The sequence below is a fragment of the Bombyx mori genome, chromosome 5 (assembly GCF_030269925.1).
Source record: "Bombyx mori chromosome 5, ASM3026992v2".
NCBI lineage: Eukaryota > Metazoa > Arthropoda > Insecta > Lepidoptera > Bombycidae > Bombyx > Bombyx mori.
This window is the reverse complement of record NC_085111.1, coordinates 1,138,872-1,155,877: the sequence shown is the minus strand read 5'-3', so window position 1 is coordinate 1,155,877 and position 17,006 is coordinate 1,138,872. Positions and strand designations below refer to the sequence as shown.

The 17,006-nt window shown below is 36.0% G+C and overlaps 1 protein-coding gene and 1 long non-coding RNA gene across 2 annotated transcripts in view; one reads left to right on the top strand and one right to left on the bottom strand.

Moving 5' to 3' along the window:
* LOC101743453 (solute carrier organic anion transporter family member 4A1) overlaps positions 1–14,826 on the bottom strand; it is a 63,793-nt gene extending 48,967 nt beyond the window's left edge. The window contains exons 1-2 of the mRNA XM_012690425.4: positions 14,576–14,826; positions 4,458–4,583 (exon numbers count right to left, since the gene is read on the bottom strand). Coding sequence (XP_012545879.1) covers positions 4,458–4,577 — 120 coding nt within the window. The 5' untranslated portion in view covers positions 4,578–4,583; positions 14,576–14,826. The remainder of the gene's footprint in view (positions 1–4,457; positions 4,584–14,575) is intronic.
* On the top strand, positions 1,518–4,414 carry LOC134198865 (uncharacterized). The gene is made up of 2 exons (XR_009973115.1): positions 1,518–1,990; positions 4,154–4,414. It is a non-coding gene; the product is annotated as an uncharacterized LOC134198865 (long non-coding RNA).
* Positions 14,827–17,006: the final 2,180 nt, after the last annotated feature.

The window sequence follows — 17,006 nt, the reverse complement described above, 5'->3', positions numbered from 1 at the left end:
AACCTGATGTTAAGTGGTTACCGGAGCCCATAGACATCTACAACGTTAATGCCGCCACCTACCTTGAGATATGAGTTCTAATGTCTCCGTTTTTACAGTACTGCTGCCCAACCCTTCAAAGCGAAACGCATTACTGCTTCACGGTAGAAATAGGCAAGGTGGTGGTACCGACTCGTGCGGACTCACAAGACGTCCTACCACCAGTAAAAATATAAAGTAAGATTCAGCGAAGCACTGCTCTCTCGCTAGGGGCTAGCAATTTCTCTCGCCTGAGAGAAATTACTAACACTCACCTTAGGTTGAGCCCATGAGGCCAACTACCCATCAGAGCGCAGTTGGAGTAACCCTTAGGTTGTTAGCAATTAGGTAAGGCTTTTTAAAAATCTAAAATCTAAAAAAAAAATGTCATGAGTTCGTCCTTTACTTAGAGAAAAAAAGGTATCCTGCAATATAGTCTCAAAGTAAGTATTCACGGCAGTAAGTGATCATGCAATTCTATTAATGTTATTTCAGCGTTTTACCAACATAGAAATTGTTTATTGTTTTGAGTAAATAAATTTAAAATACCGCTGGCACCTGCGCTAGGTGTGTATACGGTTAATGCAAATAGTGACCGACTTGTCTGCTGTTTGTTTGATTGAATTTGCATACCGCGACTGTTGTTTGTGCATCTTTAAATTAATGACTTACGTTTCTTTTTCAAGGGTTTTTGAGGGTCGTGAAGATGTGTTTTCATTGTATTGTGGTCATATCTGATTACGAAAAAAGCAAGTTTCGAGTTACGATCTTAGTTTCTTTGACTTTCATGAATTCAGGTGAGATTACAATATGTTCTAATTAAACTAAAATTATTGTTTATGAAGAAACTTCAAAGCTCCATCTAGCACTTCTTTACAACACTATAAGTACATGCGTTTTCAATTAGTCTTTCATTCAGTTCACAGTTAAACATATTTTTAATGAAAATATACACTAGTGTAGTTTTAACTCCAATAAAAAATTTACTTTGACTACTCCAAGTTTTTCATTGTGCGAGCTTATTACTTATTAATATTAAAATTTTATTTTTCCTCAGGAATTGAATCGTTTGGTTGTTTGGAAGTGAGAAACTAATCGTGTGGACAGTGTTACTTTCAAATTGTATAAAATTAATATGGATTAAGTCAAACTCTATAATTATGTTTTGTAACGCCTTATGTAGTAAGCAAGGTGGCATCCATATTGTATTGACACGCTCCTGCGATTCTACGGCCTTCTGACATAGCTGACGAATGACTTTTTTTCCTACTTATTCGCTGGTAGCCTAAGAGGCCAGCTCGCCTTTTAGGCTACCTCCGGTCACCGTCCTCGCCGAACCCGTCGCTTGACGAAGGGCTCGACGAGTAAATTAACCTATAGACACAGCCCACTGAGTTTCTCGCCGGATCTTCTCAGTGGGCCACGTTTCCGATCCGGTGGTAGATTCTGCGAAGTGCTACTCTTGCTAGGGCCAGTGTTAGCAACACTCTCGGTTTGAGCCCCATGAGCTCACCTACACGTCAAGAAGAATCTGAAATAGCCTCTCAACGCTACCAGCGAAGACTCTAATCAAAACGTAATCTTTATATATTATCAATTTCACTGATTTCTATATTTTCCGATTCCGATAATAAACCATATTCCATCACACGTAAAGTTTGCATTAAATATAATCTATACCGTTTGAAACAACATGATGCATAGTGCCTCGTACCAAAACAAGAATGTCACTGACCTTGCACAGTTTACGTCATTGAGCTCTTAGTCCAATGATAACTAGAATACCTGGTGTTTCAGACATCATATAATAATGTAAGTGTTTCCGGCGTGCGCGCATTATAAAATATAAATAATTAAGAATACGAAAGTACTTATCAGTTTATCCTCTTTCACCTTCTAACGGATTGAAGCGGTAGATAAGTCAGAGATGCTGTGAATATTTTGGAGACTGAAGTGGACAAATTTTTTTTGGGTGAGAAAAAAATATTTTAAAAAATTTGGAATGAAAGTCCATGCCTTTCTAGTTTATTAATGAGTGATCAAAATTAATAGTTTCTCAATTCGGTCTGTGTTTGTATTAGTGTAGATGTCACTGATAAAAAAGCAATTTACTTTCGCATTATTTGTATTACGCGTGAGGGCGAAGTGCCGCCATCCTTTCAATTTCTGCTGCGATACGAAATAAATAAAATATACAAATCAATTCGTGGCATTCACATTTTGATGTCCACGGACTCCTATAACTACCAAACACAATACAGCAATAATAAAAAAATACGCTTTAATAACTAGAAGAGCTAAGTACGGTTTTTTTTTTCTTGATTGTGCTGTTCAGAATATTACGACGCAGTCATAAATTTATAGAAATGTTATCTAGCTTTGATAATTGCTGAAATATATTATGTCCATAATAGTTATTGAAGTTGATGGAAAATGTTATAAAATTCCGACGCATGAATAGACACAGGTTAAATTGATAGAAGTGTAGGTATTAAATGAACTAACACATAGACTAACACACAGAGACAATCTCTCTGTATTCTAAGTCGATTTGCGGAGAAAGTGCTTCCCCGTATGAATCACAGAAGACGATTGCAAAATCGTTATTTCGCGTCGTATTTTATGTAATCGTGAATGGAATTGATAGAACGAAAGTTCCTAATAAAAAGAAAATGAAAAGTTTTTTTTTACTTTTGATTTTAATTTGCTTGCGTAGATATAGCGCCCGCTTGCTTGTAAGTCACAATCATCGGTATTGCTAGACCCACGCCTAATATATAATACTAGCGACCCGCCCTCGTTTCGCTTCGGAAACTGTAATTTATTATTGATTTCTCCACTATTTAATGGATGTTATTATACTTATAAAACTTCTTCTTCAATCGCTCTATCTATTAAAAAAACCGCATCAAAATCCGATGCGTAGCTTTAAAGATTTACATAGGGACAGAGAAAACGTCTTTGTTTTAGACTATGTAGTGATACCCGTAAGATTTTTAACGCCAAGTAAGTTCGTTCCTAGCCAGTAACCCAATGATTTTTGGAAACACTCAACGGTCAAATTTGATAAGCTTCGCACAAGAAAAAAAATGTTTTATGTTAATTAAATAAATATATTCATGGTACAGTTTTCTCTCTCAACTGTCCGTATTCTACGCGAGCAGTGCGCACGTGCCGCTAACTTGACGTGACTCTAATTTCAAATTTCGAACAAAATTAAATTCGCGCCATATTTATGGGCTTTTTGGAGGGAAATTGAGAACGTTCTTTCACAGTTTCAAACTAGGAATGAGGTCTATAACGATAAGGAAGTTTTATTAAAAAAAACCATTCAAAGTGCCTTACAACGATTATTTATTACAATTCCCTATAAAAATGTTGCTAAATGCTTTCTTTTGATATTCAGATTTGAATACATCAAATTTTTGTAGCAATTTGCGGATACGAAAGAAACAACCACGTGAATAGTACCTATCTATCGCCTTTCTTCACATTTAAAGGTCTATTCTAAATTACATTCTCACAACAGTTATCTTATACTGCAACGCGGCATTTATAATTGCTTAACAGCAAAGAAAAAAGAAAAAAGAAAAAAATCTATTGTTAAAATGACAGATTTCAATACAAATACAAAAATCATAATAATAAAAACTTTAACAATATGATTTTTTTTCAACAGTAGAACAGCATTAATCATTTCCCATCTCTAGTTCTCAGAAAACGTTCTATATTTGAGTTTCCCTCCAAATTTTATTCCGTCAAAGTAATGCTTTTAATACGTTAAAATAATTGGTCACTGAATGAATCAAATGTATACCTTTATAGAGCTTGAAATATATTTTTATTGGGTTACTTAAGTATTCGTGTTACGCTTTCCATAAATTCTTAAGTATTCGATTGGTAAATTGAAGTTGTCTGGTACTTATTATGAACACAATGTAATAGGATAAATTCTTAGGAACTTGAAATCTCATGCAAGATATTTAATGTGTTTGTTTGAGAATTATTTTGACGCAATTGAAAGAATATACAAACTTTATTAAAGAAATCCTAATTCCTCTTTATTTAAAAGAAAGCCAAAACCCGATTTTTTTTTATTTTTTCATTCGCATTTTTAATAAACACCACTCTTTAGATCCAATTTGGCGACCGCAGTAAGATGATGATCAGGGAACACCGCTGCCCATTCTCAGGTCGCATACCTTTTACGACACCCATAGTAAGAGATGGAGAACTATGAGGCATCGTGACACGATACCCCACCGGATACTCGACAGTCAGCAATGGTACCATCATGAGCATTTAAAAATGCCTGTGATATTCTACTTGTATAATTAATATAAGAACCCTTTAGATATTAAAACTTTGATAATTAATACAGACGATTAAAATTAAAGGAAAATAAGGTTTTATTTCATGACACTAAACGAAGACTTTACCTGTCCTCTTGAACTCCCTTTCTCGTCTCGGCCGTTGTTCCGAAGGTCGATGGTTTGGAAGCCATCGTCGACAGCTTCAAAGGCCTTGTTAACGCAACCACCTTCTTCTAACGTCACCATTTTAATCTGGAATTAAGAGAACACAATCAAAAAATTATTTATATTAAGACATCGATGGTAACTTAAAATTAGAGAAACAGAATATTTTTTACTGTAAGTTAATATTTTCAAAAGAAATCGAGACGTATCAGACGAATCAGTTGAACAAAGAAGCCAGTACCGTATGCTGTGATAACAGCCGAATAGACTTAGATCCCTTGATATCCGAAGATGATTGGTTAAACTATGTTCCGTGTAACACAACAGAACCGTATTTAATATCTGTGAAAGTGCGCAAATGAAACAAAGCCGCTGAACGTAACTTCTCGGGATCCTCCAAAAAGTCCCTGCGAAGAAGGACCCCTTTGTCATGACGCCGCAATTCTAAGAAGTATCCCTGCAACCTCCAGAAAGTATCGGGATACTTGGGGTCGACATTTCGAGCGAGCGATTCAATTTCGGAGTCATTTGGAAGGCAAAGCCAAGTTGGCGTCCAAAATGCTGGGAGTCCTCAACAGAGCGAAGCGGTGCTTCACGCCTGGGCAAAGACTTTTGCTTTATAAAGCACAAGTCCGGCCTCGCGTGGAGTACTGCTCTCATCTCTGGGCTGGGGCTATCACATTAAAAATGACTCGACGACTGGCCCATAATGCATCAATACTGTATGGGAATGAGAGCATACTTAGGGCTATCAACTATATCATAATGCTGCCTTAAATTGTGGACGTTTTACTCTAGAAACTACATGACGGACTTCCCTTTCACTGTCATTTAATTACAAACGAATCGATGTACTAGATAAATAATATGCGGTATTTTCTTAGAATCCTGAACGACAAACGGGTTTGCTACACAAAAACGGCACATCGCAATAATATCTTGTAAAAATCATGTGCAGGTTTACAGTAGCATAATATAAATTGCCAAATTCATATTATAATTGAAAATGCCTTGCGGTACCACCCGCCTTAAATTCATAGTTCAAAAAGAATGAGACACGACACACTTTTCCGGGATAAAGAGTTACTTGTCACATTTAATCCTTATAGGTTCATTTGTAAATCTGGCTAAAAATGAAAAAACGAAACAGCGAACACACTGTCGTATTTAGCACAACAGATATTACAAGCGACTTTTCTTGGTTCCTATTTTACCATAATTGAAAGTATCCTAAGCACTAATCCAGGTTATAAGCTATCTTTGTGCGCAATTTCCTCTAAACAATTTCATTCGGTTTTGCGTGATTTAGTAATGAAGATCTAAATATATAATTTTTTACAATTTGAATATTAGTATATATTATAATTTTAAAAACATAATATACGAGACAATAATATACGAGCTAGTTTTATTGCGAAAAAAGTTATGCAGGGAAAACCCTGGAGTACATAAAGGTTTAATATTAAAAGTTTTAATTCGAAAAATAAACGGAATGTTAATTATCATCATTACGGTATTAATTTATGGAAATACAACAGCCCTATCAAGCCATGATTCGATCGCGCTTTATATTGCACCACAATTGAGTCGGTCTCATACAAGCCTATGCTGTTTCCGCTTCATTGAACCTCAACCACACCTGTGTTTTTTTCCCGAACGCAATACTTTACATTAATACCAAATACGGTACACACAGTACGTACACGAGATAAATACATTAACAAAACCAATTCATTTGTTTCAACCATGAGAGTTATAATAAATAATAAATATTATACTCGTAGTATCGATACAAAAAATGGTCTTGTGAATCCGCGAAGGTCGTTAAGTAGTCAGATGTGATAATTATTCAACTATTTTTGAATGTTGATTGATCATTTAAAGTTTTATTTTTGACAGCCAACAAATTTGCAAAAATCTTATTTTGCAAATTGAATAATGGAATAATCTTATCAAATTAGTGTATTGTCATCGGTCCTCGATAAATCTAAAAAGTTTGAATGAAATCTGTCCGTTTAAAGTGGGTCAAAATCGCATCTAAAGGAGTCAGTTACAAACATACAAACATACATACAAGTGAAGCTAATATAAAGCGTGTAAAAATAGTTGAAATATATTCATAGCATCGATGTACGAGGGGCATGTAAAACAAGGTGTGTAATAGAGAATCGGTCGTGCCATGGGAAAAGGCAATTTTCTGCCTCAGAGCTGTCTCGCGATCCATTTGCACCCATCGCGCTGGAAAATTATATCGAATTTATACACGTTTTTATACCGAATTATCCGCTTATAGGTGAACCAAAGTTGATTGAGTATGATCTGGTAGCATTCACGTTGTTAGAAATAAAAACAGATAAGCGTTGGAATGAATAAAATGAAATGTAATTTGAATTCACTTTATTTATGATTGTGTGTCAAGTTGATATCTGTTAACGTTTAACAAAATGATTTTCCAGTAATATATAAGCAACGCAACCATTCTATTTCCTTTTTTTATAAGACACGTTTTTATGAGTTTTAATATTTATGCGCTTACGTATCTATTTGGTACCTAGCGGCTTCCAAAGATCATAGATCTAAATTCCGTTGCCTATCTGTTCGTTGGCTCAACCTTAATCTGTATTATTATTTTATGGAGGAGCAAGATCATATAAAACAAGCAAAATATAAGTGCTCCTGCTTTGCTGAAATCAATCTATTCTCCTAACCGGAAGGCATTGCTGCTCGGCATTACGGCAGAAATCGGCACGCGCGGGCTCATGAGACGTCGTGCTACCAGTCCTAAATATTACAATTAGGAGGGCAGTTGAGCAGGAACGAAGCTGTCGTGGTAACTAGACAAAACTCTTTGTTATGCTATTATATGCAAATCAAACGATCCTTCACATTGGGTACACTGAAAGCTCGAGAGGTCATCAACGAAAATAAATGTAAAAGATGAAGTGAAAAACTCTTATTTTTCTTCGCGGAAGTGGTCAGAAGGTCGAAATCTGACAGAAGGAAATGAGCGCAACCAGAAAGTATGCAAGTATCAATATTATACTCATTACCTAATATCGTGACTACTAATGCTTTTCAAATGACAATTATATATTTCACAAAATTAAAATACAATTAACACAAAATAGGTGACACATGGATATAGGCATATACTTTTTATTTTGCTTAGTAGTTGTACAGTACAGTAGAGTAGTACAAGATGTGAAGAAACCGTTCGTTTGGCCTAAAGGATAAGACTTCCGGTGCATTCGTATATAGCGATGCACCGGTGTGTTCGAATCCCGCAGGCGGCTACCATTTATTTCTAATGAAATACATACATAACAAATGTTCACGATTGACTCCCACGGTGAAGGAAATAACATCATGTAATAAAAATCAAACCCACAAAATTATAATTTGCGTAATTACTGGTGGTAGGACCTCTTGTGAGTCCGCGCGGGTAGGTACCACTACTCCGCCTATTTCTGCCATGAAGCAGTAATGCGTTTCGGTTTGAAGGGTGAGGCAACCGTTATAACTATACTGAGACCTTAGAAAGTGGGTGGCGGCATTTACGTCGTAGATGTCTATGGGCTCCAATAACCACTTAACACCAGGTGGGCTGTGAGCTCGTCCACCCACCTAAGCAAAAAAAAAACTACCGACTTAAAGTAAATCGAAAACAATATCAGTGGCCAATCAAATAACAATTGAAACAAAATGAACTTTATTGTTTTGAAATTTCGATAGATTTCGTTTCAGCAATAGTAGAGTTTCCAGAGTTTCCAATTATTTACAGATTTCATACTTAACTGTAATACAAATATACTAGTGGTCCCGCAGTAGTCGAAATTTCCCTATAATTAATTGGAATTGTAAGTTTGTACACTATTATGATTGTATTTTATACTTCTATAATCACAAATTTCGCCAAGACTACACTGTAAAAAAATATTAATAAAGACAAACAATATTTAATCTATTCTCAATTTGACCACGGACGTCAAGAACAAAAGTTTGACAATAAATAGTATGCATGTGTGTGTGCGTCAAATACACGGTATGTAGTGTGTGTAATGTTTTATATATTGATTTAATGTATCTTTTATGCATTATTTTAAAAAAATATTAGCATTGTGCACTTCTTCTCTATATTCTCTATAAGTGTGGAAAATTTCATACTCCTCCGTCCGCGCAATTTTCGTAAAAAGGGATATAAAGTTTTTCGTTCACGTATTAATAAATAGATAATCTCACAACTATAAATCTATATACACACACTACATACCATGTATTTGACGCACACACGCATGCATACTATTTATTGTCAAACTTTTGTTCTTGACGTCTGTTGTCAAATTAAGAATAGATTAACTATTGTTTGCCTTTGTTAATATTTTTTATAGTGTAGTCTTGGCGAAATTTGTGATTATAGAAGTATAAAATACAATAATAATAGTGTACAAGCTTACAATTCCAATTAATTATAGTCGAATTTCGACTACTGCGGGACCTCTATTTTATTAAAAATCCAATCAAATCTACCGCGTTAACAAGTTACATTAGTGATGTGTGTAAACCTTCGGAAATGTGTTTTATGGTCAATCTCATATCGATTTCATCTTCACAATAATAATTCACATTTAATCCCATTATTATTAGTATGTATGTTTGGGCTTTGAAGGCCGTAATTCTCGGTGGGTTCCTTGCGCCATTACTGGCGTTACCCTTGGCAACACGCTATAAAACACTCATAATGTGCAGCGACCACGACGATGTAAGCATTTTAATGAGTCACAACCTACCTAACCAAATATCATATTTGCTGTACTTAATCAAGTAATGAGTACATCGGGGTCTTCCTATTTTCTTGGCTGGTATTGAAAATTCCATTTCTAACAGAGGCGATGGGGACTGCGTTCGGATTGAAGACATATCCCAATTCTACACGTATGATGGTAGACAAACATGCGACTCATTTGCTGACCGATTTCGTGCAGTATTTACGAAGCAGCATACAACTTAGCCCTTAACTTTAAAATTATAATTTGCGTAATTACTGGTAGGCCTCTTATGAGTCCGCACGGGTAAGTACCACTACCACGCCTATTTCTGCCGTGAAGCAGTAAAGCGTTTCGGTTTGATGGATGGGGCAGCCGTTGTAACTATACTGAGACCTTAGAACTTATATCTCAAGGTGGGTGGCGCATTTACGTTGTAGATGTCTACGGGCTCCGGTAACCACTTAACACCAGGTGGGCCGTGAGCTCGACCACCCATCTAAGCAAAAAAAAAGAAAATTCCTCGTTGGATATTCTTAGCGAATCACAGTTCCGATCCGGTGGTAGATGTAGCGAAGCATCTGCCCTTGAGCTGTTAAGACTTCTTCGGAGATGCTCCGACAGCTGTTCGCTAATCTTTCCCTCCCGGCTGAGTCCTTGAGCTCGCCCATTCGTTCTCATTATGCACAAAGGCCTTCGGGCCAAGTTTGCCTTTCATTAAATCCTTCAATCTCAAAGAAAAGTGAAAGCAAGCACGATATTAAAGAACGAGCTTGGCTGGTTTCCTTTACACAATAGTTTCAATATTTCGTTTTTCGAGATAATCGCTATCGTAATACAATTGTTCCAATCAATAGACGGTGATGTTATATCAAGTATGTACACCAAGTATACTCCATACCAAAGATTTGGACCAAGACAAAAAATTCTTGTGGTAGGACCTCTTGTGTGTGAGTCCGCACGGGTAGGTACCGCCACCCTACCTATACCCGTGAAGCAGTAATGCGGTTCGGCTTGAAGGGTGGGGCAGCCGTTGTAACTATACTGAAACCTTAGATTTTGTGTGGGTGGCGCATTTACATTGTAGATGTCTATGGACTCCAGTAACCACTTAACACCAGGTGGACTGTGAGCTCGTCCACACATCTAAGCAATAATATAAAAAAAGATACCATGCTGTATCAATTCAAATGTAAATAAATAGAAAAATATCTGAATACAACGCATTACTTATAAGCTACATATAAACATTTACACGTGACGATAAATGTGTGATTAATATTATTGTACAAACCTATGTACATTCGTTTTATTACTACGTTCATATATCAACAAACATGAACAATTATGGTAGATTAAAAAGGATTTAATTAATACATATACCTACAAGGACGGTGGTATTTACAGCATCTAAACTGCGAATAAATAGACTTATTATTTATTCGTAGCATCTAAAGTCGATCGTCGAATATGGAACAACTTTAGGCCGATTTTAAGAAGGCGGATGTTTTGCGGTTAATCGTTTTTGGAGCGAAGTGCCTTATGGGACGATGCGGAGGGGTTCCCTAACCGGGAAAAAACGTCCGTAACGTAAGATTTTTATTAGTAATGCACATAGTGTACGACTTAACTTTTTAATAACGTACAAAAAATAACATATTTTTTATGTCATTCATTGACCACGATCTCAGAGCGTTCGTTTGCGCAATACACTAACTCCTATGCAAACAACCGTGAATGAAGTGTACCACAATAAGTTCGCACGTTACCGAATGACCGTGGGTTGTTGCGAAACCTCCAGTTTTATTTTCTTTATACCTCGAATAGAATTTAAAATTTATATTTTTATAATAATATGGAACTTCGTTCCTATCCGGTGTCCCATGACACCACATATCTTTTTTGTTTGTTTTATTTTCAAGTGAATCAATACCGGATTTTTATTCCATAGACGTCCACTACTGGACATAGACCTTCCTCAAGCCTCGCCACAACGACTGCCACTGCGCTGCCTGCATCCAGTGGATTTCCGCGAATCTCAACAGGTCGTTGGTCCATTTTGTGGGAGACCTACCCACGTTACTTCTTCCGGTACGCGGTCGCCACTTGATAACTTTTTAGCCACAGCGGCTACTTCAACGTCGCGATCTTTTTTTTATTTCGAGTTAGGCATTGAGATTTGACACCAAAGCGCCAAGTCATACTATAATTTGATCGACGTCAATTAATTCAATCGTTCTCACGTCTAGTTACATTTACTGGAAAAAAAAATACTAGCATCGGAACAACACCGCTTAAGTCATTTCATTGGAAATTAATTTGTAATTTAGCATTATTGTTCATTCGTGATTTGACTTACTCACGACTCACTTCACGACAACTTTGATGTTTTACAGTTTTCGTCATCACGGGCGACAGTAATTAAACTGTGAAATTGTTTTAAACATTTTTAAAAGGATACCGTTAGGGAACCTAAAAACACCATTTTTAAATAAAAGCATAGAATTTAGTGTCTAGACTATGACGATGCATATTTTCGAAAATCAGTAACACAACATTCAAAATCCCATATCTTATTAGATTGTGTGATAGAGTGCTCTGAGGAATTGTTCGAGATGATACCATCATCAGCCTGTATCTATCCACTGCTGGATGTAGGCCTCTCCCATAGTCCGCCACAATGAACGATCCTCCGCCCTCCGCATCCAATCTCTCCCAGCATATCGCCGCAAGTCATCGGTCCAACGGGCAGGGGGACGCCCAACGCTGCGCTTACCGGTACGCGGTCACCAGTCCAGAACAACAACGAGATGATACCAGCATCTCGTTTTTACCATCGCACCGCCCGCCACCGAAGTAGAGTTCATCCATACTACCTGGAGCCACTGCGATCATCCACAGTGCGTTTCCAGAGATCTTTTTTGACACGTACCATCCGGCTATGGAATGAGCTCCCCTCCACGGTGTTTCCCGAGCGCTATGACATGTCCTTCTTCAAACGAGGCTTGTGGAGAGTATTAAGCGGTAGGCAGCGGCTTGGCTCTGCTCCTGGCATTGCTGAAGTCCATGGGCGACGGTAACCACTCACCATCAGGTGGGCCGTATGCCCGTCTGCCTACAAAGGCAATAAAAAAAAGAATCCTTATAAAATATTGTTCCGTCAATTTATTTAATTAGAATAGTCCGAAAAGTTGTAGAAAACTTATATTATCCGAATAAATTTTCAAGCAAGTGTTGAAAAAAACAATATATTTCCAAAATAATTTACTCTTAGTAAGTCCACTTGTGACCAAGAAAGGTCTAACGAAAATATAAAAAAAAAAGTTGAATAATAATGAAATCCTCGGTACGATTAAATTGAATTTTAATTGAAACTGCTTATTAAAAAGTAAAAACTGTAAAGAAATAAAGTCCACTTAAATCTAGCTAGCTAAAACCTGTCGCATCTAGAGACAGGCAGATATAAAAAAAAATCATTACTATTTCGTATTCTATTTGTGTCCTAATCTTTGTTTTTACTTTGAATAGCGTTCGCTGGCCTAGTCCTCATTCACACGAGACTTTTGTTAAGTACCAGGTTAGTACCACTATCCGGCACACGTCGGCAGACATGCGTTGCGATTTAAAGGGTGGGAGAGTCCTTATAAGATAAATATCAACATCGACGCATTGTGTCAAGTTGTTTTTGTGTTCCAATGACCACTTGATACTGAAATGACCATGAGCAATCAAGCTATATAAATGAAATAAAACATTATCTTCCTAATTTTGTACCAACATAATAGATAAATTACAATCTTATTTATTCTCTTTTTCTTCTTCGTTAAGCTGTGTCCATCCAACGCAGAGTGTAGATCTCTTAGTGTAGATTCATATGCACACCATTCTTTTCGGTCTCTTGCCTTATTAATCTTATTATTGATTACTTCAGCTTGCTTAAATCAGCAAAGTTGGTCAGTCTCGGTTTTGTGGGAGCTTTCGTGTGAGGGATATAAAAGTGCAGGTTCGCGAGGTGATTCAAACAAATTACGCTTGACAAAATTCACTATTTACATTCACGCTTAGGCCAGCCTTAGAAGCCAAAACATGAATAATTTATAACTGGTTTTACGATCAAAACAGTTATCATAAACTAGTTTTGAATTTAATACGTAGTTAGTAATAAAATGTCCAACTTAATTTAATGGCTTTAAATTTAATTTATATTATGCTTTCGTCATTTAGGATATCATTCGTTTGTTATAGAATATATGATCGAAGTGAAGAGCATTCTTTCTCTATATAACAGAGTATATAATAACTTTCTACAAATTTAACTTACTTATTGATTTAGTAGTAAGTGTAAATTTCGATTTACAATAATTTTTTCTCAATTATTATACCCGACTCTACCTAATATTGCTTTATGAAAACGCTTTTCGTTTAGAAGCTGCGGCGATTTCAGAAATGAATATGTATACGAATTATACATATCTGATTTTAGAACTGAGTAGCATCGTAAAACGCTGAAGACGAATAAATAAATAAATCAACTTAACTATATAGTAATTAAAATGAACGAATTATACCATTAATTAATAAAAGTAAGTTTGTGTTCTCGTTACAATTATTAATATTGGATTAGTTCTATTTTGGTGAGAAATAAAATATGCTTTCTATTTATTTTTATTCTCCAAAAACCTCAGTAAAATTATGACGTTCTTAGCAAACCAATCGTACGAAACTGTGTAATATTCTCATTACAACGAGGTTGCGCCCTCAATTTAAGTAATATTTTCTGATTCTCATCCGAATTTAACTAAAGCATGTCCTAAATGTTAATGGCAAGTTAATCTCATTACATCCATGTCCGAATTGAGTGTTAATGGGGAGACTAACAAGCATCAATACAAAGACTAAGCAATTATCATTATATGTTAAATTCGGATGTTTTATGAACCTTCTACTATTAGGGCAGCGTGATCATTTCCTTCCTATCTTTAGATCACCGTCTAGCAATATTTATATATTTTAAGGTTGAATCGGATGATATTACGTTATGTTTGAATTCCATATTCTATATAATACGCGTATGTAAACCTCAAATTTCATCTATAATTATTATAGGGTTACTTAATTTCATTTAATCACTAATGCGGATTAATCTACATTTATTTTATGACGTCTTACAATTTTTACGGTTTTTTTGTCACCTATGACTGTCGCGGATTAAAATCGAAAAATTATTTTTAATCACACTTCATTGTAATTATTAAAGTTTCGTTCTAAAAGGCACACGTACGAATTGGTTTCACAACGACGAAGCAAACTACTTACTTTCTTTTAATCACAAATTTCATAAACACTTTCTCATTATACAATTCAAAATGAACACGTCTATCTATGAACACACACTCGCGAAAAAAGCGCGAATTGTTTTGATTATAAAAAAAAAAAAACGAGCACAGATTACGAAATTCGTGACGCAATTTAAAAAAAGTAAAAGTGATTTGCGCGCCTTAGTTTGTGAATTCACAAATCGGTACGTGCGACCGGACACCTGTCGCGCCGTGGACTGTGCGAGTCAAGGACCGCGGGCGCACCGTATAACACAACCTGTCCCGCCGGATATGCAGGGTTGTCAACGCTAAGTTCTTAATTAGGTTGTTAGCTACAGTTTTTTTTAAATAAATTGTTAGATATACATAATAGGAGAATACTACAGTGGGCATACTTGGGTCTACCCTTGACCATAGATGACTTCCATGAGCGGCGATATGGCTACAAGGGCAATAAAAAAATTGTACCCAAATACTCGCCAACACGAATATTTATATCTCCATATAGTTGTTGTTGCCCTAGGGTACCCCGCTGGTACATAGGGCCCTCACAAGATGTCTCCACTTGACCCTGTCTTGCGCTTGCTCCTTGATAATTCTCAGTCGCCAAGTATGTACAGGGCAACCAGGTCTTCTCCTGCCAAGCGGTTTTCCACTCAAACGCGATTGTTGCTGCGTTGACGGAGTCAGCGGAGTCTCCTTATTTATTTTCATCTCCTGTATCTGTAATCGTGCACTTAAAATTCAATGAAATGACAAATTATTTGTGGTAACCCTAAACTATGAAAACTAGTAAGCGTGCTTAACAATATTCCAGATATACTATGCGGGTAATTTAAATGTTAATTAAAAATACTTCTATTTTATTAAAATGCTCAGAGAAAATACTTAACTAAAACAACATATTTTGTGTAAGAGTTTAAATATAACACTAAATTCATACTCACATACAAGAATTATGAGCGAAATATTAAATGCGTTTTTTTTTCTAAATATCTATATTTAGGCTAAGTTGATACTTTGCATATATTATGAGACTATTTTCGAAAGCTCCCAAGCACTTTCTGCTATAAATATCTAATCATATATCACCCAAAAAATTATGAACAATTAATCATATTTTCTACAAATAGCTATAGAACAGATGAAGTACTGTTTGAAAACATTACGAGTAAAACATATTTTTGAGATGGCATCAAAACTACTGCTTTTGCCGAGTTTCGAAATATATATTTTTTAAATCAAGTTTTATAAAAAAATCCTTCATGGTTTATAATAGTGCATTGATGCATAACAACTTCAACACACTATTAATGTACTTGCTAAGATTCCGTTCGATGTAAATACGTACTCACTGAAGCTTGAAGGCGAATAGCGGGTCGTGGTCCGTGGGTAATTACGAACAATTTATTCAACTCGTGTGATGGTATACAACTCTATGTAAGCATTTATAAAGAAAACGTCGCAGTGAAGAAACGGTCTTCTGCAGAAAGGGTATTTCTGCGAGCTAGCAGTTCTTATGATAATGCCCGAATTTTATTGTCAAATTTTTTGTAATTGCTGTAAGCGCGATTTAAATTTTCCAAATTATATCATATAGATGTCATAGCCGAATCAACAGCTTGTTGGCAGAGTGTTCAGTGACCCTGACTTCTGCACAATGTTTTCCGAATTGGGTTCCCGGTCACGGTTAGTATCTCTTAAAAATTAAAGAGTTTTATTCAAGCAGGTCTTCTCGGATCGTCATAATTTTTCCACCGATTTGGACTCCAGTTTCACCACTGCGAATGACTGAGCAGAAAATCAGAGCTTGCTCTTTTCCAGCTAAATCATATCACACATCACGCACATTTACTAAATATTACATCAGTACATACATATAATAAGGATTACTTAAACTAGAAAATGCTGACTATGGGAGAGGCCTACATCCAACAGTGGGTAGATACCGGCTGATAATGAAACTAGAAAAAATAGGTTGTTGTGAAACATATCCGATTTTTATTCAATCCAACCATAACACAAAAGAACTTTTTAATTAAGTCTCGTCGAATGTGTAACCTTTGTTATTTATTAATAAATATGTGAAATTGAATACAGAAGATAAATTTAACATCGCTCCACCGCCGCTGACTGCCCCAGCTTCGGATCCTATTTAAGGTTTCGCCTCATATTTCACCTCATCACCACACTCGTTACCATTTCCTAATTTTGTTAAATGCCTCATTGGTTATTAGGATGGTTTTGTCTTGTAGATGGAGAACTTTTATAATAAATTAAATATTTTATTGACATTGATAATGAAACCTGCATTAACACATTTATTGCACTCCCGAAATTCCATAAGACCGATTTTCAAAACCCCTTTGAAAAGTCTTCATCGATATGAGGTCACAGAAAGAAAGAAAAGCGCTCATCTCGTGCTATGG